Below are 24,492 nucleotides of genomic sequence, written 5' to 3' on the forward strand. Positions count from 1 at the left end.
TATAAGATGATATCATTTCTACCCACAGCTTGGTTACCTAATCATTAGGGGATGTTGTGCTGTGCTTAACTTGAGAAATAGAATTACCAATAAAGATACTGATTAGAGAGCTTAAAATCTCAAATTTATTGCCCCTTAATACTTTTCATTATTATGAAAGAAAACCTATGTAGGTTGCCTGAAGAATCATTCTTTTCCACTCTGGATACTTAAAAAGCTTTTTGTAGATTAGGTCATGCCTAAAAAGTATATTCATGTGCCATACTGTTCTCTTCTCTTAGAGAATTTTTTCTGCTGAACTGTATTTAGGTGTTATGTCACTGGTCTTCACAGAAGGAATGACCCATTGTCACTCATTGCAAGTTCTAAAGGATATTGTTACTCTGCGTGACCCTTCTTTAGAAAGACTTGAAGGAGTATTTATTTTTTGCTTTCAATATCAGGAATAGTGCTTTTTCATAACACCTGGTTTGTTTTTGTGCTAGGGATACTGTGATTCTTGTAAGAGATCATGTTGCTTTATTTGTGTTGCCAACTAGAAAGTAGAGAGTTAGAACCAAATCATATGCAGTTTCTTCACTGACATCATTATTGTAGTTTTTTGGGGGGCAAGGGCTCTCAGCCATTACTTTTTTATTAGTCCTAATTTTCTCATATATTTAAAAAAATTTATAGTTTTGGGGTTCCTGGGTGGCTCAGTTGTTAAGTGTCTGCCTTTGTCTCAGGTAACGATCCCAGGATTCTGGGATTGAGCCCTGTGTCCGGCTCCCTGCTTGGCGGTGAGCCTGCTTCTCTTTCTCTCCCTCTGCCCTTCCCCCTGCTCATGCTCCCTCTCTCACTCTGGCCTCTCTCTCTCTCTCTCTCTCTCTCTCACAAATAAATAAATGAAGTCTTTAAAAAAAAAACCTAAGAGTTTTGTATGCCTTTTCAGGTCCTTTATAGAAATAAATACTTATAAGCTACAGTTGAAATTAAATTAAATTTTATTTTATTATTTATTTAAAAGATTTTATTTATTCATTCATGAGAGACACAGAGAGAGAGGCAAAGACACAGGCAGAGGGAGAAGCAGGCTCCATGCAGGGAGCCCGATGTGGGACCCTGGTCCCAGGAATCCAGGATCACACCCTGAGCCAAAGGCAAATGCTCAACCGCTGAGCCACCTAAGCATTCCTGAAATAGAATTTTAAAAGCTAAATAAACTTAATTGTTAGTATAGAAAAGTAATGTAAGTTTGTAAATTTTAGTTTCTTGTGACTTATTTGGTTTTAAAAAATTATATGAATAAGAATTTATTGTTATAAGTCTGTTTAAATTTGTTTCTAAAAAAAAAAAAATTGTTTCTATATCCTGTACTGTTGTACTTTTAAAACATTTATTGGTGTCAATATCAAATATGATTTTGGAGGATAAAATAAACCTTGTAGGTTCCTGAATCTTCTCTGGAATGTGTTTGAATACAAACTAATAAATCAGTGTTTTTGGTTATTTATGTCTAGCAATGGTGACAAAATAGTAAAAAATCAATTTTATAAGTATTTTAAGTATATAAAATCAAGTTACATGCAGAGTATTTTTTTAAAAGAAGATTTATTTGTTTATTTTTAGGCAGTGTATACCTATGTGCAGATAGAGGGGCAGGGGGAGAGAGAGAATCCCAAGCAGACTCTCTGCTGAACACTGAGCTTGATGTTTGGGGCTCATGACCAGAGCCAAAATCAATAGTCTGAAGCTTAACTGCCTGAGCCATTCAGGCTCTCCCATGCAGAGCATTTTTTTAAAACTGAGTTTAGAATCTCCTGAATCAATTTGTAAGTATGTGTTTAGTGTCATTTGCCATACAACTGTGTTTTTAACCTAAGTTTATCATGCTTTTGCAGATGTATTATACATTGTTCAAATACTACTTAGATTTGAAAGGAAGATTTAAATTCATTTTGATTTCTAATTTTAATTTAGTCATTTATATACTTAGATTTTTCTATACATAATTTTAATAGCAAAATTCAGAGTATTATCTAATTTATGCCATACCTTTTATATTGCAAATAGGCTTAAAAATTATTTGAGGGCTGCCTACTTAGTTTGGTCAGTTAAGCAGCCCGCTCTTGATTTCAGCTCAGGTCATATTCTCAGGGTCCTGAGATTGAGCCCCATGGAAGACTCCGCATTCAGCAGGAAGTTGGCTTCAGGATTCTCTCTCTCTCTCTCTCTGCCCCTCTCCAAGCTCATTCTTTTTCTAAAATAGATAAATCTTAAAAAAATATGATTTGAACATTATAAGAACTTGGAGCTAATCAGCAAAGCAGAGTTAGAACATGGAGATGTCTTAACAAATTATGAACTTTTAGTTATAAATATCAGTCTTCTTATAAACTTGTGAATTAATAAGTGACCCAAGAAATAGATAAATAGTTTTTTTTTGGTTAGAAAAAAAAAAAGATCGTTTTGGTTAGAAAAAAAGTCAGGTATTTCAAATGATGCTGTAAGGCTGGTATGACATCTGTTTATAATAGAACCATAAAACTCTGCTCATACTTCTGAACATGATATGAATAACATGCAGAAATAAGAACTGTGGTGAATATTGTTAGCATCAGTAAGGGAAGAAAGAATGTTTTTGGAAAATTATGGTGTCAACCCTGAATTACTTTGTTAAATATAATACATACAACTTAATCTTTCCTCAGTAATTCAGGATCATTTGGAAATTAGTTGAGGTATTTTAGATAATCAAAATAAGGAACTCTACTGTGGCTTTGAAACTTTATTTAATAATTCCCCAATGTTTGTTAAACTCACTTTTTGTTTTGTGTCACTTTCTGAGAAGAATGTTTATATTTGCTTATATATGCTTCTGGTGCAGAGCTCTTCCATAACTGCTTTTAGTTTCAGTTAATGCTTTAAGTTTGTGTATAAAATACCAATTTCTATTTTCTAAAACATTAACAAAGGTTACTGGAATCACTGATCTTAGAATGAAAAAGGTACATGTATATATACGTTTTATTCTTTTAATGTGCTTCTAAATAGCTTCTTTGTGTTCAGTGGAACTTCTTAACGTTTTTATTTATCCTTGCAGGATTCATGCTTGAACCAGATCCAGAGCGTAGACCTGACATATTTCAAGTGTCCTATTTTGCATTTAAATTTGCCAAAAAGGATTGTCCAATCTCCAACATCAATGTAAGTAGTTTTTCAAGTAAGATATGAATTTAAAATCCCATTTCATCAGGTATAGATACATATACTTTGAGAATTGCTTGTTTCATGACAAGTGATCTGATTGTGTGCGTGTGAGAAGTATTTTTGATGCAAAGCCAGAGCTGCCAACCCGTGCACTGAGGTGCACTGGGGAACTACTGCAGGATATTTTTCCTTTATGAGAGAGACACAGTGACATCTATTTGACACAGCACAAACTACTATTATTAAGTTGTTTGAGACTGTCTGTTAAGTTGGTTGGGTACCTAGGAATATCGTGAAAAATTCCTGAGACATTAAGCTCTGGGTAAACTGAAAAAGTTTGGTTACCTTTTAGATACATTGTATATTTTAGGAAGGTACTTAATGTCTCTTTCTTTTTCTGTGAAAATAATCATGAAGATCACAAACAATGAATGTAAACCCAGTGCCTCATCCATGGAAAGTGTTGAGTTGATAGTAGCTAATATTATTCAAAGGCTTTGAATTATATTCATTCTGTGCAGTATACCTGACTGTATCAGGATAACTGTGTGTGGCAAGTTTTTGCTAATTTTAATAAAGGTTTGGGTTCATCACTGATTTTAAGCCCATCTCAACTTTGTAAAGATCATTCTGGCTCTTGTTCTTACAATTTTTTTTTTTTTTTTTGGTGTGTAAAATTTAGTCCATTCCACTAAAAAAAAAATAAAGAAAGCAGTACTATTTCTTTTTGTTTTTTGTTTTTTGTAATATATTCTCTGCCGAAGCTGAAAGACAGGCAGTTCTAGCATTCTAGTAATGAAAGTAGGTTTATTTGACATTTAACTGTGGATTTTTATCTTTTCATTCAGCAAATATATATTTGGGTACCTAAAGTAAGAAAAATGTTATAGAGAGCACAAATGATCTTCTGCTCTCCTGTGCAAGCCTTTATAAGAGGTGTCATGAAAATTATCAGCACTATATAGGAACAGCACTTTCCCGAAATGCTTGATGTTTGCTTTTTTCCCCCAAAGTCATTTGGATAATAGTCCTTGATTTACAAGTGTAACATAATCCTTCTTTTTAGCTGATAATTACCTGTTTGCAAAGTGGTTATGATGATGTTCTGTTTCTTTTCCAAGGGTTTCTGTGAAACGTGAATATAAAAGTGACATTTGTGAAGCATGCAGTGGTATTTGTAGATTAGATCTGGCAAATATATGTGAACATGTTGTAGGTGTCTGAGGTGAAAGTAGTAGTATTTCATAGATAGTAAGATTATATCCTACTGTTTACATAAAACTGTTTGCAATTAAAATGGAAACCAAATGAAAAGTTTTATTTTTTTCTTCCAAGAATTCTTCTATTCCTTCAGCTCTTCCCGAACCGATGACTGCTAGTGAAGCAGCTTCTCGGAAAAGCCAAATAAAAGCCAGGTAGGCAGAGCTGTGCTGAAATTTGAAAAGACATTTTAAAAAAGTATATAGTTTTTGTTTTCAATCCTCACAAGTACCATGGATTAAGTATCATTTTCATGCCCAGAAAGTGTATGTTCCTCACTGCATGTGATGGGGAGCTTAGCCAATATGAGCGTGTCTGCACTCGGCATGGTGTTGATGTCAGTCTGTACTTGAACTGTTCACCCCCTGTGATTAGGAAGTGATTGTGCAGTTACATCAGGTCATGGGTGGGGGGGGGGGCATTATCTTATCACGTGGTAAATAATTAATTCATGAGATTTTTGTGTTGTGTTTATAGCTAGTATGATCTTTTTTAATTTAAGGGAAGAAAACATAACTTACAGGCAACTATTTTAGAATATTCTAAATTCATGAGACATTTTGTGTCTTCTAATACCTATTTAGAATAGGTATTGGTATGTATCATTTATAATGAATGGTTATAATGGTAGTTCTTTTTAGACTGGTAAAGAAATAAAATGTTTTAAATTATCGTTCATAGTTCTTTATTGTACTGATAAGTTTGATGTGTATTATATAAGTTAAGATATGTATTTGGTAAGTGAATTAACAATTGATTTTTTTTCATACTATTTTTGGGTTTAAAAGTTAATAAATAAGATTATATTTTAGGTGATCAGACAGGCATAATATTACATGTGGGAAGATTTCTTGGTTACAGCTGTTTTTTTTTTTTTAAGATCTATTTATTTATTAGAGAGAGAGAACATGAGCATGCAAATTGTGGGGGAGCAGAGGGAGATAATCCGAGAATCTCAAGCAGACTCCCTGCTGAGTATAGAGCTTGTCTCAGGACTGGATCTCACCACCCTAAGATCATGACCTGAGCTGATATCAAGAGTTGGACACTTAATTGACTGAGCTTTTTTTGTATTTTACTTATGCAGGTATTTTGCTTGATATAAAACACATAAAATATGTTTGTTATGTACTTGTTATATGCAAGATATAGGTACTGGAAACACAAAGAAAAATGAGCAGTGTTTATTCTCAAGGAGCTCACATTCTAATGAAGACGGACAAGAAAACAGTTACAACCTGACAGAGACCAGGCAACTCTGAGAGCGGAGGAAGGGAAAGCAGGGAGTTGAGCATACTAGAGAACAGAAAGAATCCTTTCTCTGGGGCTGCAAGTTGCTAAACTCTTCCTTGAAGATGAGTAGACAGTCACTTGAAGTGATGGGGAATGAAACTGTAGCAGACAGGCACTTCAGGCAAGAAGAATGGCCTTTGTGACAGTGCAAGGATGGAGTATCAGGGGACATAAAGAGTGATAGGGAATGGTAGCTAGGTGCCAGTCATGAGCAGCTTGGTTTATTTTTATTTTATTTTTTTTAAATAATAAATTTATTTTTTATTGGTGTTCAATTTGCCAGCATACAGAATAACACCCAGTGCTCATCCCGTCAAGTGCCCCCCTCAGTGCCCGTCACCCATTCACCCCCACCCCCCGCCCTCCTCCCCTTCCATCACCCCTAGTTCGTTTCCCAGAGTTAGGAGTCTTTATGTTCTGTCTCCCTTTCTGATATTTCCACCCATTTCTTCTCCCTTCCCTCCTATTCCCTTTCACTATTATCTATATTTCCCAAATGAATGAGAACATACAATGTTTGTCCTTCTCCGATTGACTTATTTCACTCAGCAGCTTGGTTTATATGTCATGCTGAGAAGTCTGGACTTGGGTCTTTAAGCCAGTGAATTTTCAACGTTGTGGTCAGTTCTGGTATTTGGCACTTTGCTGTGAGATGTGTTGTTATAATAATAAAAAAGGATTTGTTATTTATAAATTGTTAAAATATCATTTGTGAATGACTTCATTTAAAAAAATATGCCATCACTCTAAAAAATTTTATCTTCATTCACTTGAATTTTAAGATACTCTCTCAAGTAAGTGACTGTGAAGAAGTTAAGTTACATCTAACTTGGAGGAATCTGCTATGACTGACAGTCTTACCTATGACATAGCTGTAGTTAGCAACTGCTGGTATAGTTGGGTGGCAGTTATGAATTATTATAGGACATGTCAGTTCAATTTTATTGTGGTCTTATTAAATTTATTTATTTTTTAAATATTTATTTTAGAGAGAGGGAGAGCAGGGATGGGGAGGAGCAGAGAGAGAATATCTTTCAAGCAGACTGGTGAGCTTGGAGCTTGAAGCTGCCAACTAGATCCCAAGACTCATGAGATCATGACCTAAGCCAAAACCAAGTCAGTTACTTAACTGACTCAGTCACCCAGACACCCCTGTTGTGGTTTTTTAAATAACTGTTTTGTCAGTGATTAAATCTGTAAAAAAAGTGGATAAAGATTTTTTAAAAAGTATGAGTCAACTGAACAAGATTGATGCTTTGAATCTCTCTTCACCATGTCACGAGTCATTGCTGTAGTTATAAGCAAATGAAATAGTTAATGCAACTAAAATTCACAGTGCTTTTCATATTATGTTAAATCTGTACATTACATTAAAAATTAGGTTAATTGGTGCTTATTGGTCAATAATATAAATTCTTTATTGATAGAATCAGTAAAGTACTTGAAAAAATTTAAATATATATAAAACTTAATTTAAAAACTTAAATTAGTCTTTTTTTCATGTAAAAGGCTTATAAATGGGGGACAAGTGATTGGAGAAATCTTTAAATAGCTAGTATCAGGGACGCCTGGGTGGTAAGCAGTTGAGCGTCTGCCTTTGGCCTTTGGCGGGATTGAGGCCCACATCGGGCTCCCTGCAGGGAGCCTGCTTCTCCCTCTGCCTGTGTCTCTGCCTCTCTCTCTGTGTCTTTCATGAATAAATAAATAAAATCTTTAAAAAAATAGCTATTATCATTATTTATATGTTATAGAACTTTTATGAATATTATCCATCTATCCTGCCTTTACTGTGTGGCATTTTTTGTTTTACTTCCTAAAAGCCCCTTTCTACCTCCAGGAAACCTACATCTGCTCTTGGGACTGTTAAACATGTGAGACTTTTGTGACTTGTATCTGAAAATGGAAAGGTTGAGAATAACTGTCCTGACAGATGGAAACACTAAAGTATTTTAAGAGGAGAGAGAGTCTGTGTTTTAGGAAGATTGTTCAGGTGATAGAGAGTAGGAAAGACAAGGGAGGAAGCAGCTTTGTCTCTTGTAATCATGCAGATGAAGCTGCACAGTAGCATTGGTACCCGTGATTACTCAGCCTTTTGTTTTAGTTCAGTTCCTGTTTTCATGTTGCCTCATCTGCCCAGGCATTTTCTTCCTATTTCTTCACACAGAATGCTTTCTTTTTTTATGGTCTAATGAAAGTGTGTTTAGTTTTTACCCTTGAGTGCCTACCTGATGCCTTTTATTTTTCTTTAAAGATTTTATTTATTTATCAGAGAGGGAGAGCAAGCACTAGAGGGGTGAGAGGCAGAGGAAAAACCAGACGTCCCCACTGAGCAGGGAGCCTCACCTTATGCAGGGCTTGATCCGAGGACCCTGGGATCATGCCCTGAGCTGAAGGCAGACGCTTAACCAACTGAGCTACTCAGGTGCCCCTACTTGAAACCTTTCTAGCCAAATTAGATTAAAGGTAGAATTACTCCTCTGTGAAACTCTTGACATGACAGTACTAGCTTGGCACTGATTACTTCTAGTATCTTCTATTTTATTGCATTTTCATGAACATACATCATCTTCCTAGTTTACTATAAATTTTTTGAAGACAGTGTATTGTGCTTTGTTTGCTGAATATCAGTAATCATATAATAGATATTGGTATATTGGTAAAATACATTAGGAAACACTACACTAAAATCTGTGGAACTTTTAATAAGCTTTTAGGAGATTTGCTGCGCTCATGTGGTTGTGAATCTCTATAGAGCAATTATTTATAACAGGAATAAGGCTGGGTGAGATCTGGCTTGTACTATGCACTTAATGAAGGATGGATAGACAGATGAAAAGATTATATAGGACGTACAATCCCCAATTACTTGAACTTAGGGAGTACAGCATTGGCTTTAGTGTCATATCCATAATTTGAATTCAGTAAGTACTTGATTATCACTAAAATGAGATATAATTGGTTATACATATACATGATAATTTTTTGCCATTTAGTTCAGTTTTCATATGACTTGTTTCATAACCTAGCCTATCTAAAACATAAATGTTATTTTTAGAAAGCAGCACACATACAATGTATTTCTATTATTATCTAAAATCTTTTGATTCAATTTCAGTTCTTTTCTTTCTTAGAAAGATAGTTAAGAGGGCTCCCTCTTGTGGTATATATACAGAGAGTTAAGAAAGAACTGTAAATCTGTACTTAGGACTTTCTCCAAATGCAACATATATGGACTTGGTAAATCATGTATGCAAACTTTTGAACCAAATCATTTGAAAAGGTGCTAAGGGAACTTGGTAAAGAGATTTTATGGCAGTCCTGTTGAAAAGTGAACATATGAACCTATTTTGTACTGAATTTATAGAAAAAATAAGTTGATAAATATGTAAGTTAAAGATTTTCCCTAGCTTTTTTCTGAACAAGAAAAGAAAATATTTGTGTCTTTTAGTGTCCTTGCTTTCAAAACTGTGCTTATCACTTTGACCATCCATGTCTGTGGCTTAAACTAAGTCCTAATGGGAAAAATTTTATATAATTCCATTCACTGTTCTAAGTAAAGCATAGTTACAGATTCAGGAAGTTGAATGTGAGCAAGTAGCTCCACTTATTGAAAGTTTTGGCTCCTTTTGTTCTTTATACCCTGGAGTGTAATCTTTTCTTTCTTAGGCCTAAAGCTAAGGGAGACTGTTGTTTTTCACTTCTTGTTTTTATTTTTCTGACTGGTTTGGAGACCTGGCTCCTGATTTCGTCCAGAACCTCATGAGAAGGTTTCTGTTTGCTTCCTTTATTTCATCTCCATAAAGGAGTCCTATATTCTTTGTCTACCAGCTTCAGGGGCAGACTATGAATGGTAGGTAGCACAGTGGTTGAAAGAAATTGTTAGGTTTATTTTATTTACTTTCTTATCTCTATTAAACATTTAATACTTAAGAATGAGACAGGAAGAAGCCAAGAGGACTAACATGATCATCAATAATAATTAAAATGCACCTGTTGAAATAGATGCTTTATTAGGACAAATAGATAATTAGAAATAATTCCAGGATTTGGAATGAAATATATTCTTCTGTTGTAGAATAACAGATACCATTGGACCAACAGAAACCTCAATTGCACCAAGACAAAGACCAAAGGCCAACTCTGCTACAGCCACTCCCAGTGTGCTGACCATTCAGAGTTCAGCAACACCTGTTAAAGTCCCTGCTCCTGGTGAATTTGGTAACCACAGACCAAAAGGTAATAACAGCCCTGTCACTCTTGTCACCTTTATGGTTAACTTAAACCTTCTAAGATTTGATATCCTAGGAGTATAAATTCCTGGCAAACTTATTATTGTGAAGCAGATAACTTAATGCTTGAAGAAATTTTCTACTGATGTCTGATAAACTCAAATTGTTTTCCTAAAATTGTAGGCAAAAGTAGTTACTGATAATATCAAAGTGTGATACAAAAAGCTTCCAGTTTGCTTATGCCATAGGGTCATCAACTAGTAGGGTTCGAGGTTGATAATAAAGTTCAAGAATATAGAAAATTCTTTATTGTGTTGGAAAGGAGGAAGCTCTTTGTCTTTCTACTGCATCTCGAGCCTTGGCAGAGGAATCTTTCTTGGGTCATGTGGGCATTACAACAGAGAAACTTATCTTCTCATCCGATTTTGAGAAGACTTATTTTTCTAATCTAAAATATCTTCAAAGCATTATGGTACAGTGTAGTACTTAAAAAAAAAAAAAAAAAGGAACTCCCCAAGAAAATATCTCTAATATTAGGTAGTAAACTTGTCCTCTCAAGGGTCTGGATATATAACTTGAAGGTCCATCTCAAGAAAACCCTGTTTTGCACTTCATTTCATGTTATAACTGTTTTGTTTTAATGTTAAAATGTTTTCAGTTAAAATGTATTCAATTAGTATACTCTAATGGTTAAGAGCCCATACTTGGAGTCTCATAAACTCGAATGTGAGTTCTGTTTTCCCATTTCTTAATGTAATAAAAATTCTGGTATCTATTTGATAGAATTGCTATGAGGATTAACTAACTGCTTAATATAATCCCTTGCCACATAGTATGTCCTTAAAAAATGTTAAATATTAGTTACTATTATTACTGTTAATATATATACTCAGGAAAGATGTTTATATTTCCTGACGCATTCCTACGTAATTTTGTCATGATCAGGCACACCAGATGAAGGATTATTCTGTGGAAAAGGGAAAATAGGGGAAGTTGAAGCCTTTTGTGTCCATTTCTTAGCCTCACTGTTATCTTCTGTAAAATAAGAATAACACCTGTTTTTCCTGTTACAAGAAATACATGACAAGGTGTGTGATATCTGGGAAGATTCTGTTTTGTAGTAAGCATTCAGTATTATTTTTTTTTCTACTATTTTGAGTTGGAGATCCTGTTATTCTTTTCTATCATGTATCAATGCCCTCCAGCCAAAACGCACTAGGAACACACTTGTATTTGAACAGGTTGGGCTTATTACTCACATATCATGGGAATCTGTGGGAATATCTCAGTAACATGGTGTTTGGAAAGACTTATTGAAGGATTTGGGCTTGTTTTAGGTAATTTTGGGGAAGCTTGAAGGAAGTGGGGCTTTGCTCTGGGTTGAATGTGTTTAACGTAAGTGGATTCATACTGTACATAGTTCTCTGCAGCTTGATTTTTTTTTTGACTCCTGTATTTAGGAGAGGTTTGCACATTAGTTCATATAGGTCTACTGTGTAGTTTTTAATATATAGATGATATTCACCATAGCTTATATAACCATTTAGGTTATTTCCAATATTTGCTGCTATTATAGTGTTGTGATGAACATCCTTATAACAGACTCTTGATTTCCATGTTAAAGCATTTTTCTGAGGAAGATTAAAAAATATACTCATTTAAAATTTGTCAGATATTGCTACATTGCCATCAAAAAAAGGACTTCAAAAATTTACGCTATCAAAACATTGTGAGTGTCCTTTGATTCTTATCCTTGCCAATACCTCTAGTATTGGTTTTTAAAAATGTTTCCTTATTGATAACTGAAATACCTTTGTTTTTATTTTAATATTCCTGATTAATAATGTTGTTTTATGTTTACTGACCATTTGTTTTATTCTGTGAATTATCTTTTGCAATTTTCTGAGATTTTTCTGCTTTTATTTATTTTTTTATTGCCCTTAAGATTTTGTTTTTATGTATTTTGAATATTAATTCTTTGCTAAATATGTTGTAAATATTTTCTTAAAATTTGTCTTTAACTTTACTGGTGAATTCACGTAACTTTTCTGAGCCTTAGGTTTGTCATTTGCAAAATGGAGAATAATAGTGTGATGATTTAATGATATACATGAAAGCATTGTTTCCATGTAGGATTATTATGATATTGTTTGTGATTTTTCTGCTGCTCTGTGGCCTTGGCTTGAGAACCAAGGAACTCCTTTTATAGCTTGATGTCCCTAAAGCAAAGGCACAGTTTGTGAGGTGAGAGGTGAGCCACATGAGTTATTGCATGATGATCGCTGATGTGATTGGGGTTCACCCCCAGCCACAAGTGTTCTGTAGTTAGACATCAGGGTCCTAAAAGGTGAACATAGCTGAGGAACTTAACTTTTTAATACTCTACTAAATGGAAAGAAATGCACTTAAAATGGCTAATAGTGGTAATGTCTAAGTGGTAGAATTATGGTTTTAATTTTCTTCTGTATATTTTTATAAATGTCTCAAGACAAATTACAGTGAACATACATTTCCTTATAATTAGGAGATTTAGAAAACTATAAAACTGTTTCCATAGAGGTGTTGTATTTGAGGCCTGGGGTGGTTTGAAGATATTGAAGAATCCTCTTCTCCTTCCTTGCTCTCTTCCTCTTTTACCCTCATAGGATTAAATAGCTGTACTTGAATTTATGGTTACTCATTGGAGGAGAATATAGAAATTATGGTATATTGCACTTCCTCTTTTTGATGTTCTGTGTCTCTTTTCATTAATTTCAAAAATTTATTCATAGGATTTGCCTTAGGTAGAATTTATGAAGCTTATAAATAAATAAATATCCACTTAGGAGGCAGTGTTGATTGAGTCACTACACTAGTATTTATTGAACATCTGATATATAAAAGATTCCTTGGGGCCTTAATAGATCAGTAAATCATCATCCCATCCATCAAGGGCCCTAGTTAGGAAATAGTCACAAAGACAATATTTGGAAGGCAGAATGAAATGTTATAAACCAAGTGGAAGTGTTAGATGGAGGAACAAGGAAGAGAGACTTGAGCTAAACTTTAAAGGATAAGAAGAATTGCAGTAGGTGGAAGGTGGTAGTGTAGACAGAATCATATTGGTAAAGACACAGATTCATGCCAGCTCATGTAGTAGTTGAGAGGCTAGAAACAAAGGATGTGGCTGGTGTGTTCATGCAGAGATAAGATAGGAAAAAAGAAACGTTTCTAAGACATTGGCTTGTTCAGAGTTGTGGCTGACAAAATTAATTTTCATGGGTTCTTAACATTATAGTAAATAATTCCTTCAGACTATGTGCTTATGGAAGTTTCTATGTTATAAAATGAGGATAAAATTACCTTGGTTAAAGATTATTGAAATGGATGTTTTGAAATCCAGGCATTCTGTTGAAATCTTGAATCTGTTAACATATGTTTCTGGAAACCACTTTTAGGAGCACTGAGACCTGGAAATGGCCCTGAGATTGTATTGGGACAGGGGCCCTCTCAGCAGCCCCCACCACAACATAGAGTACTTCAGCAGCTACAACAGGGAGATTGGAGATTGCAGCAACTTCATTTACAGCATCGTCATCCTCAGCAGCAGCAGCAGCAGCAGCAGCAGCAGCAGCAGCAGCAGCTACTTCAGGATGCCTATATGCAGCAGGTGATTCTCCAGTTACTTTAGATATAGAAGTAGTGTTGAGAAATTCATGTGGCTGTTAAATATCAGTGAATTCCCTGTCATATCAAGGGCACCGTGAAGGCTAGATCCAAGTAGATGTTTGCTCAATTTCCATATTATTAAAGAATATTTTACTTGTATTCTGTTAGAATCTTGAGAATATTCTGTTGAAATAGGTTGCTTTATGGCTTTGTGAAGCAAAAAAATGTTCAGTCATTGGGCATTATGAATGAACATGTCAATTTATGATGAATGTTATAATTTTCTTTTCTTTCTTTTTTCTTTTTAAAAAAGATTTTATTTATTCATGAGAGACACAGAGAGAGAGAGAGAGAGAGGCAGAGACATAGGCAAAGGGAGAAGCAGGCTGCATGCAAGGAGCCTGATGTGGGACTCAATCCCGGCCCCTGGGATCACTCCCTGAGCCAAAGGCAGACGCTTAACTGCTGAGCCACCCAGGCATCCCAGATGTTATCATTTTCAAGTTATGTTTTGAGTTAAGAAATAGATTAATACCATTATTGCTGGAAAGGTGATATTTAGGCTTTCGAAGTAACATTATCTTGGGTTTTTGTTCTAATTTCTTGTTTTTGTTTTTTGCCTGGGTTGTTGTCCTGGGTTGTTGTTGTTGTTGTTGGTGGTGGTGGTGGTGGTGGTGGTGGTGGTGGTGGTGGTGGTGGTGGTGTGTGTGTGTGTGTGTGTGTGTGTGTGTGTAGGAGTGACATTTAGAGTTGGAAGGGACAGAAAAAAATGTCCTTAAGTTCTGTTCTGCCCTTTGCCTTATCAGAACCTGCAAATTTCTAGTTTCATTGAACTATTTTAAATTTAATGACTTGTTACAATCATCTTTCCATCATTTCCTGAAATATTTTTGAGCCTAGTAAACAGTGAACACATGGCACTTCTCATAGATGTCTCTCTCCTCTGGTCTTGAATGATAGACCCAGAGCAGAACATAGTTAAGTTCTGCTTAACTAATCCAAGCCAATGGATTGCTGGAAGATATCACTGAAGGGGAGATAGAAGAGACTGGAAATTTATGAATCTTGGACACAAGTTACTTCAGGGGATCTCATCAACTGGTAAATGTGTTTAGGTTTAGTTTTCTTCTGAGCATCCCTAAACTGCTCTGGGAATGGTTTTAGTTGGTTCTGTTATGTTTTGTTGATAATTTTGAAACCAATTCCAGTAAGCATATGTAAATTATAGTCAGTTATGGACTATAGTTACTTTACATTGGTGTTTGGACTACTAGTACCCATATATCATTGTTATCATGGTAAGCTACAAACAAACAGAAACCACAACCAAAAAAACTATGGCACAAAAAAGGCATGAGTAATACTGATGAATTACTTTGTGTTTTCATTGTAGTATCAACATGCAATGCAGCAGCAACAGATACTTCATCAACAGTTTTTAATGCATTCAGTGTATCAGCCACAACCTTCTGCATCTCAGTATCCTACAATGGTAAGTGTCACATAATTTCTAGATACTTCTTTCTGAGAATATATTCCAGTGTTGGAATTCACAATATGAATGGTATTATTCAGAATTCAGTTATTCAAAATCAACTCAGTCAGCTAATTAACACATTTTCAACAAAGCCAGTCATGTTTTCTAAAGCAGTTTTCCATTGGTCTGAACTGTAGCACCTGAATTTGGCACACTGTAACTAACTGGTGGTATTTTTCTCTGTTGTCATAGTATAAGGGAAATGATTTATTTCCCATAATCCTTTGTTGTATGTCTCTTTCATTTGGCACATGTCTGTTGAATAAAAAAAAGAAACCCAAAGGGAAATTGCATTTGTTTCAGAAAATAGTGTGATTTTTAAAATTAATTAATTAATTAATTAATTAATTAATAGCAACCCTGTATTAGTGACTGTCAGCTACTCTCTTTTTTTTTTTTTTTCTTAAACTATTCATAGGAGGAGTTTTGAATTCTGTCAAGTGAGCCTAGCTTCACAACTTTTTTTTTTTAATTGAGGTACAATTGACATAACAGTATATTAGTTTCAGGGATGCAACTTAACGATTTGATACTTGTATATTTTGCAAATGATCACCATAATACATGCAGTTAAACAACTTCTTAAATAGACTTATTTTATCTTGCTATGGTATTCTGGTAGCAAGCTGCTCCTTCATGCATAAATTATTTTTCAGCTTCTGTTTTGTTGCCAGTGTGAAAAGGAAAGAACATAGTAAACAGGTGTGATACTGACTGTGCTTTAGTGACATTGAGCATTGTTTGTGTAACGGCATTTCTTGTTTTAGATGCAGCAGTACCAGCAGGCTTTCTTGCAGCAACAAATGCTAGTTCAGCATCAGCAGTCCCAGCAACAGGCTTCACCTGAATATCTTACCTCCCCTCAAGAGTTTGCACCTGCCTTAGTTTCCTACACTTCATCACTTCCAGCTCAGGTTGGAACCTTAGTGGACTCCTCTTACAGTGCCAATAGGCAAGTATTTTTCCAGTAAACGCAAAAGAAATGACTGTGAAAGTGGGTATAAATGTAGAGTGGCATCATTAAGTGGCTCCTGAATTGAGAGTCCATTTTTCTGCAATATCCCCCTTTTTTCTCTCCTATTTCTCTCTTCTTGTCCCTGAGCATCCCTATTCTTTGCATTTCCATCAGTTAGGTCTGCCAGTTGCTATCTGTAGGTGAGGCTTAGCAGTATCTAGCAGCATTTAAGCCTCAGAAAATTAGTGGCTTACATGTTAAGACATTCTTTGTAATTTAAATAGAAACAAAACCCTAACAAGCTACTTAAGTAGTTAAAAAAAATAATCCTTTCAGACAGTTAATTTGTCTACTTATATGTTATTACTTTCAATTAATTTGATAATATTTATTCATAAAGATTGTCTAATTTAGTTTAAAGAGGTAAAAAAAATAGTATTGTGTCATTTGGTTTTCTTTAAAGACACTGCAAGCTTATTGTTACCACAGCCTAGTATATTTTAGTTATTTAGATATCTTGGTTAGTAGAGTTATTTTTCATGGGTAATTCATATTGAAAACACTACAATAACTTAAAGAACTGTGGTGTAAATTTTCTCAAACTCAGTTTTGAATTGAGGAGTGCTTCAGGATTTTGCAAAGAAAAGTCTCTTGACCATTATGACTACTTGCTAATATTTTTAGATATGTAGGAGGAAGTAGCTATTAGAACTCAAGAAGTTCTCATACAACATTATTTCAAGATATGATCATTAGCTGGGAAAAGGTATCTGCAGGCTTTGGCTAGAATTTAGGCATGAGAAAAAGTGATGTCAGTAGCATAGTTGTTCATTGAGCATATTAAGAGAGGGATAAAGTATACAGTTTGCTGTAGTACACCTCCCAACCTGTGTGTGTGTGTGTGTGTGTGTGTGTAAGAGAGAGAGAGAGAGAGAGAAAGGGAGAGAGAGAGAGAGAGAGAGAGAGAGAGAAAGGGAGAGAATGGGGGAGGGAGAAAACAAATGAATATATTGAAATGTTTTCCTAAATCAAAAATTGAAATGCAGAGCAGGGCATAAGATCAGAGGATGGTTTAAAGATCCAGACTGATACTTGCCAATTTATTTATTTATTTATTTATTTATTTATTTATTTATTTATTTAAAAGATTTATTTATTTGCCCATGATAGACAGAGAGAGAGAGAGAGAGAGAGAGAGGCAGAGACACAGGAGGAGGGAAAAGCAGGCTCCATGCCGGGAGCCCGATGTGGGACTCGATCCTGGGACTCCAGGATTGCGCCCTGGCCCAAAGGCAGGCGCCAAACCGCTGAGCCACCCAGGGATCCCCGCCAAATTATTTATTATTTGCGGTTTATATTCATTCATTCATTCATTCATTCATTCATTTAAATAAATATTTATATTTATTCAAATAAATTTAAATATTTATATTTAAATAAATAAATATTTATTATATGCAAATATATCCAAATATTTATTATATGCAGTTTACCACGTAGCACTTTTTTCTTTAATAAATTAATAGCATTATTGCAAATAATAACATTAAAACAAATAATATTAAATATTTTAAACAAAGCCACTAAATACAATCTGTGAAGCACAAATAGTAATCTAATAAATTTACAAAAAAAGACATCCCTAAAAAATAAGTCCCCTACGGATAAGAATGGAATAGTTTTATTCTTCATTAAAAATGAGGTTTTCTGTGCAATATTGTTTAGGATACCGATGAGACTTGTATTAACCTTTTTTTACTTTTGATGTTAATTAGCATAAAAAATGTCAATTCTATCTAGTATATACATAGGTAGAAACAGTTATATACTTGGCAAATAGGTACACTAGCTTCCCAGAGGAACCCTCCAGTCATTCTTGGGGCCTTAGTGCTACTGCGTTAATATTCTCATTTAATATCAATCTTTACTAAAGATGATTTGTTGAGTACAATATCTTCATTTAAAAGGTGATTTGCAAGCAAATATTCCTGCTTATAACTGAATCAGTGGAAGGTGAAAATTGAATTAAATGCTTGGCTCTAAGTGTATTGGAGCTATTTGAGCAGAAAATAAGAAACAAAGAAATAAGAAACCAAGAAACCTTTCCCTTAGACAAAGGGAAAGGGTCAATATCTTGATTAGTGTTATTATTTCTTTTCCCACTTAATCTTCTGCTAAAATTTCTACTCTTCCATTGACTTAATAAAGCTTTAGTATGACTATTGGAGAATATTACCATGTTGTAGTCACATAATAGTGAAATAAACATCAGCGTGTATATTATTTTGCTTATTATGATAGATTCCCCAGTTGTATTAATTATTTGTTGCTGCATAATAAATCATCCCCAAATTTAGCATTTTAAAACAATGATGAACATTTATTATCTCACATACTTTCTTTGGATCAGGAATTTAGGAGTGCCTTAACTGTATGTTTATGTACAGAGAAGAGTCTCTCAGAATACAGTTAAGATGTTTACCTGGAGCTACAGGTAAATTGTTTGAAATAGCACTTTAGGGCACTATGATAATCATAATAATTATTGAGTGCTGATTTCTTTTTCTAGACACTGCTCTCTTTGCTTTATATGTATTAAATGATTTCAGTAACTTTATGAGGTAGGTACAGTTATTCCTGTTTTGCAGACGGGGAAGCTGAGACAGGTTAAGGAACTTGCCCAAGGGTACATATGGAGGCAGTTCAAATCCTAGGTGGTGTCGTCAATCTATGCCTTGATCATAATAAAAAGATCTTCTTTTCTAAGTATTTAGAGAATATGAACTAGGGCATTTAAGAATGTTCCATTCTAATGTTTTTTTTCCCCTTTTTTTCCTCTCTAATTATTATATAGGCCAGTTGCTGATAAAGAGGCAGTTGCAAATATTACAAGTCAGAAGAACATCAGTAACCCACCTGATATGTCAGGGTGGAATCCTTTTGGAGAGGATAATTTCTCCAAGTTAACAGAAGAGGAACTGTTGGACAGAGAATTTGACCTTCTGAGATCAAGTAAGGGACACTTGAAGGCTTATTTTGCTTCACAGTAAAATAACAGCTCTATAATTATTCAGCAAGGCCAAAGACTGTTTTGAGGTGGTAAATAGAAAATTCTTTTTGTGCATTTGAGGGCAAAAATCAGGCCATCTTCTTTTACATACACTATCAAACTCTGTTGTATGCGTTAGGAATCATTTGCTTGATAGTAGCTCTTAAACCCAAGATTGCTAATACGCTGATTCCTAACACTTAAATACTGCATATCTTTGAATGTTAAATTTAGAATATCTCTAAAACATTAAAAATTAATGTTCAAATGAAAAGGGAGACATTTGTATCTTGCTTACTAATAATTTTGCAGCTCTGTTTTCTTGCACACTCAGTAGAAGGTGGGTTTGAGATGCCCTTTGAAAGTGCCTGAAAGAAAACATGGGCTACTACATTATGTTAATGTTTTGTAATGCCCTTTTAATGAGTGCTGACATAAAAGGGCTGCTTTGTTGTCCTGATATGGCAAAAGTTAAATAAATTGTTTTACACTTTGAATCAGATATCTCAATGCTTTTACTTGGAATCATTGCCTTTTCTTAAACTACCTGATATATATGTCAAGCCTCATCACATGTATTTTAGAAGTTCTTTTTTAGAAAAGGGATGTGTGGAATGTTTTGAGGAAGTTGCAAAATAGCAAAAAGCTCACTTCTGGAGTATGTAGCTAATTTTCAGGTTTCAGAGTCTTCTATGTGTGTGTGTGTGCACGTGCGGGTGTGCATGTGCACGCATAATCCCAATGTGTTTTCCTGTTTTGCATGTGAAAAGAAGTTCCTAACAGTCCCTTGTTATAGTTCCTAGCTTCTATTTTAAGTACCTGGCTTTATGAGAACAATTATTAGATGAATTGCTTTGTTCCCAAATGATACATATTTTATGTAAAATTTATAAATGCCCTGAATTCATGTAAGAATAGTTGTTTGGGATATAAATTTGTATTTTACATACTGGTTATATGACTATGAAAAATTAAGTTGATTAATGCAGATATAAACATGAGTTTTGAACCTTTAATAAAGGTTTGTGAACTTTGGTAAAACCACTTACATCTTTTTATTAAAGAAAGTTTTTAAAAATCACTACTTTTTTGTTTGGCATTTTTAGTATACTTTATGCTGAGTAGCCCCAAAAACCAAGTCCAGAAAAAGGAAATAAAGTATCTCTTTCTTTTGGGGTGGGGGATGGCAAGGTGGCATAGGGATTAACCAATTCAATTTAACTTACAAGGTTATTTTGAAAGCAAAAGGTGTAAAATTAAAATAGTCATTTTAATATGTTTTGATATGTTTTGACCAGGATAGTAACTAAGTGTTCACTAAATCAGTATTTTCTATTCTTTGGGTAAAACTCGTCCTCCCCCCCACCCCCCATCAGTTTATGGAATGAGTAAAATATTCACATTATTTTGTACTTATAATTAAAAATTCATTTTAAGCTCCTTAGAATTTATAATCCAATCAAGTTTTATTTACTTTGCATAGGGAAGAATGGGATGTATACATAACTTCGTAAAAATTGGGTTATCATTTATTTTGCTTTTTGCTTTCAAAAAGCTATTTACTTTCAAACTTGAAGGTCAGATAATGTGTAATTTTTGTATGTATCTGTGCACACATGTGTAGCCAAAGAATTTAGACTTTATTGCACTGTTAATTATGGGAAAATATTAAGTTCCAAATGAAAGTACAGGAGGAGCTTTATCTGAAGGTCAGATTTGGAGCAGCTCAGCAATTTGGAAGAGCGCCTAGATGGTCCCTGAGCTTTGAAATCATTTCACTGTCACAAGGCTGATGTACTTAAACTGGCATCTAGTACCAGAAAACATATATGAATTCTGATCTTTGGCAATCCCATTTAACTAGGTTGTAATCTCAGGAAAGTAACTGCTGTCTCACTTCCTTACTTATAAAGTGGGCATAGTGATGCTTATCTCATAAGGTTGTCAGGAAAATTAAATGAAATAATGTCTTGAAAGAAGGGACTCCATAAATGCTGCTTCCCTGTTCCTCATACTCTGTGTAAGTCTTTAGGCTCCAACTCGAGGTTATTGCCCTTTAACCAGCATTTAAAAATTATATCTAAGCTAACAGATTTCTCAGCTGGCAATTAAAAGACCAGATTAGAAGGGGCTTTGTGGTCAAACAACATCAAGAGAAGAAATGACAGCAAGAAAGAAGATGGAAAGTGTCTGTCTTCTTAATAATTGATAGTTGTAATAATGGTGTTCAAAAAAGGTGATATGTCTTTAATAAAGAGGATAAATCATTTACATAGAGAATATTTAGAAAGATTTCTTTCCAAGTGTTACTTAATTGTTATGTATTCAGTCATCTTTAGCATCTCTTTGACTCACAAGCAATGAGGCATCTAATATTTGATCCACTTGATAGGGACTACATTACTCTGCAATACAGAAGGCAAGACGTCTTTCAGAACCTTAAGAGTTTCTGTGGAAGACTAACAGTGTAATGAAAATTAATTTTGGTCATTACTGGTTGATTCCTTTGTCCTTAAAAACCTTTTCTAAAATAAGTAAATTATTGATGCATTTGGAATAGATTTACCATTTTTCTCAGCACAGATTTTATCAACAGTTTTCCAGTCTTTTCTAAAATAATTTATATTTGATTTGTGAAATGCTCTCCATTGAGAAACTCAGTACCTTTATGTATAGTCCTTAAAAATATAGGCATTGCCCATGTCCTGATTGTTCAGAATCTTACATTGCCTTTTGAGTCTTTATTTTTAAGATGATACACGGTTTATTTATGGAAATGAAAAAGGACATTCTGTCTAGGAAATATTTTACTTGTGTATATTATCCAAAAGGTGATTTAAAAATCATAATATATTTTGACATACTTAGAATCCTAAAATATTAGTAATTGCTAACAAAAACTGTGCTTTAGTGATCTTTAAGAAAACAGTTGAGTCCATCCATATGCCAGTTGGCAAAGGGATTTAATGTAAAAACTAAACCAGATTCTTGCTTTGTAACTGAATATTTATGGTTCAGAATTTTTCACCTGTTCTACCTAAAATCCAAACATTAAACCAAAATTAAGCATCATTAATAAAGCTGATCTCAAAGACATTTTTAAAGTTTAAACTTGCATTTGTGTTTTGTATCGGAACATCCAGATTAGTATGTAAACTTTAGAAATCTGTGATAAAATTTAATACATTAAACACTAATTAGGTTACAGATGTTTGCTTTGGGAAACCTTTTAACTTGCAATTGTTCAAATAGTTTTGTAGCTCTACATATTAATTAAAAGTAATGCTTGATGGAATATTAATTGATGATGATTATTTGTTTCTGTTTAAAACTGCATCATAGTAACTAAAGGAAGAATAGAAGAACCTAGACTGTGGCTGCTTTGCAAATTCTACTGAATGTGTTTTGTTTTTTTTTTTCTGTGAAGCCATGGAATGAAATAGATGTAAACATCTGTATTAGTTGTAAAGCATTAACTCTCATCATTTTAAGCTAATTCAGATATATTGCTGTCCTCCAGAACAGAATAACAGAACTTTTCAAATATATTAGTTTCAAAAGTATCAGATGAAGACTATACTTATAAAATTTATTCATTAGCTTTTTGGCTGTTCAAGCCATTATCCATATAAGCTACTGAATTAACTTATTAGAGTATTTTAATTTTCTCATGATATTGTGGAATATATTTTGATTCTAAGATTTTTAAATTCTGTATTTTTTGCCATCTGTAACAATTGAAAATCCTGAAAAGATACTGTCTTTATTCACCAACACAGTTCTTTTGGGAAGGCAGGAGGAGGTAAGTTTCTTAATATTGGACAAGCCAAGCTCAGGTTTTGCTCTAATGTAAACCAGTTATTTGAAAATGGAACTTAAATTCCTTTTAGGGGTGACTGTGTATTTGAAAAGTAGCTCTATATACCATTTCATTAGTTTTTAACTCTAGGTAATTAATTTAAAAAATTAATATGTGTATTTATTTTGTATTTTATGCCCTGGGAACCCGGTTAATCTGTGAACTCTAGAAATGATGATTTAACAAAAATCCTCCATGGAAAAATTAATTCTGTGTTTTGTGAAACAGTGAGAAATATTAGTTTATCCCTACATGATGTGTACTCTTATCCTAATTCCATGGTATTGCTTTTACATTTATGTGAATTAACCATAGATTGATGGAGATAATATACCAGTGCAGGAGTATTCAAAGAACCTTAGTGGTAACGGTGCCTTTTTATGTGCTGTAAACCCTTGGTACAGTACTGGTTTATAAATCTAGAGAGTATGTTAAAGTATAGATTTCCAAACTCCCACTCAGATATCTGATTCAGTAAGTTTGTGGTAGGGCCCAGGTAACTATTTTATAGAGTAATCGTAGCAATTATGATGCAGATGGTTTAGAAAGGAAGTTTGGTCCTAATTTAGACCTAAGTACCTACACACACTGTCTTGATTTTTAAGAATAAGGGATCTGGGATATTGATATACTGTGGCTATCACTCTGAGATAGTCTCTTTCGTTTGTCCTTTCTCACTTCCTCTTTCCTTTGTCCTTACTCTGTTGTACACCAGAATTTTCATTGTTACCCATTACAGGCATGGATTTGAAAAGCATCTGTTAAATTTTGGGACTTTGGAAACTGTGCATAAATTAGTTGTCAGATATGTTGCCTTAACAAAATATTTATCATTTATTATATTCCCAATGGAATTTTAAGTAAAATTTTAGACAACCCAAAGTTTCATGAGGATATTGCAGAGTTAATTTTAGCCATCAAAGCTGATAATTGTGTTCATTGTCATAAAGGTGTTTAAAGAATTGTCCATCGTAGTAATCAAGTGGATTTAGGATAATGTTGACTCTACTCTAGGGCCTCACGTTCTCAAGAGTGTGCTCCTTGAATCAGCAGTATCCTATCACCTGGGAGCTTGTTGAAGTGCAGCATCTCAGAACCCATCCCAGAACTGTCCAGTCAGAATCTGCATTTTACCAAAATCCAGTGTCTTTGTGTCTTTTTTTTTTTTATGATAGTCATACAGAGAGAAAGAGAGAGGCAGAGACACAGGCAGAGGGAGAAGCAGGCTCCATGCACCGGGAGCCTGATGTGGGATTCGATCCCGGGTCTCCAGGATCGCGCCCAGGGCCGAAGGCAGGCGCCAAACCGCTGCGCCACCCAGGGATCCCTTTTTTTTTTTTTTTTTTTATGAAGTGTCTTTGTGTCTTAGAACTCAAATGAAACCAGCATAGTTTACTCATAGAATTTCTTAAACATGAAGGGTATAGTCCTGGGAATGCTTAAAATTCCTGAAAAAGCAGAATGTGTTCCTAA

General features: G+C 34.3%; 1 protein-coding gene across 3 annotated transcripts in view; it reads left to right on the plus strand.

Moving 5' to 3' along the window:
* BMP2K (BMP2 inducible kinase) overlaps positions 1 to 24,492 on the plus strand; it is a 116,109-nt gene that overhangs the window by 68,583 nt on the left and 23,034 nt on the right. For all 3 annotated transcript variants that reach the window (XM_041759935.1, XM_041759937.1, XM_041759938.1), the window contains 7 exons: positions 3,083 to 3,186; positions 4,525 to 4,604; positions 9,818 to 9,978; positions 13,409 to 13,620; positions 15,013 to 15,111; positions 15,924 to 16,108; positions 18,966 to 19,123. In XM_041759935.1, the coding sequence (XP_041615869.1) occupies positions 3,083 to 3,186; positions 4,525 to 4,604; positions 9,818 to 9,978; positions 13,409 to 13,620; positions 15,013 to 15,111; positions 15,924 to 16,108; positions 18,966 to 19,123 (999 nt within the window). The remainder of the gene's footprint in view (positions 1 to 3,082; positions 3,187 to 4,524; positions 4,605 to 9,817; positions 9,979 to 13,408; positions 13,621 to 15,012; positions 15,112 to 15,923; positions 16,109 to 18,965; positions 19,124 to 24,492) is intronic.

Source organism: Vulpes lagopus, chromosome 6 (assembly GCF_018345385.1).
Source record: "Vulpes lagopus strain Blue_001 chromosome 6, ASM1834538v1, whole genome shotgun sequence".
In the NCBI taxonomy this organism is placed as follows: Eukaryota; Metazoa; Chordata; class Mammalia; order Carnivora; family Canidae; genus Vulpes; species Vulpes lagopus.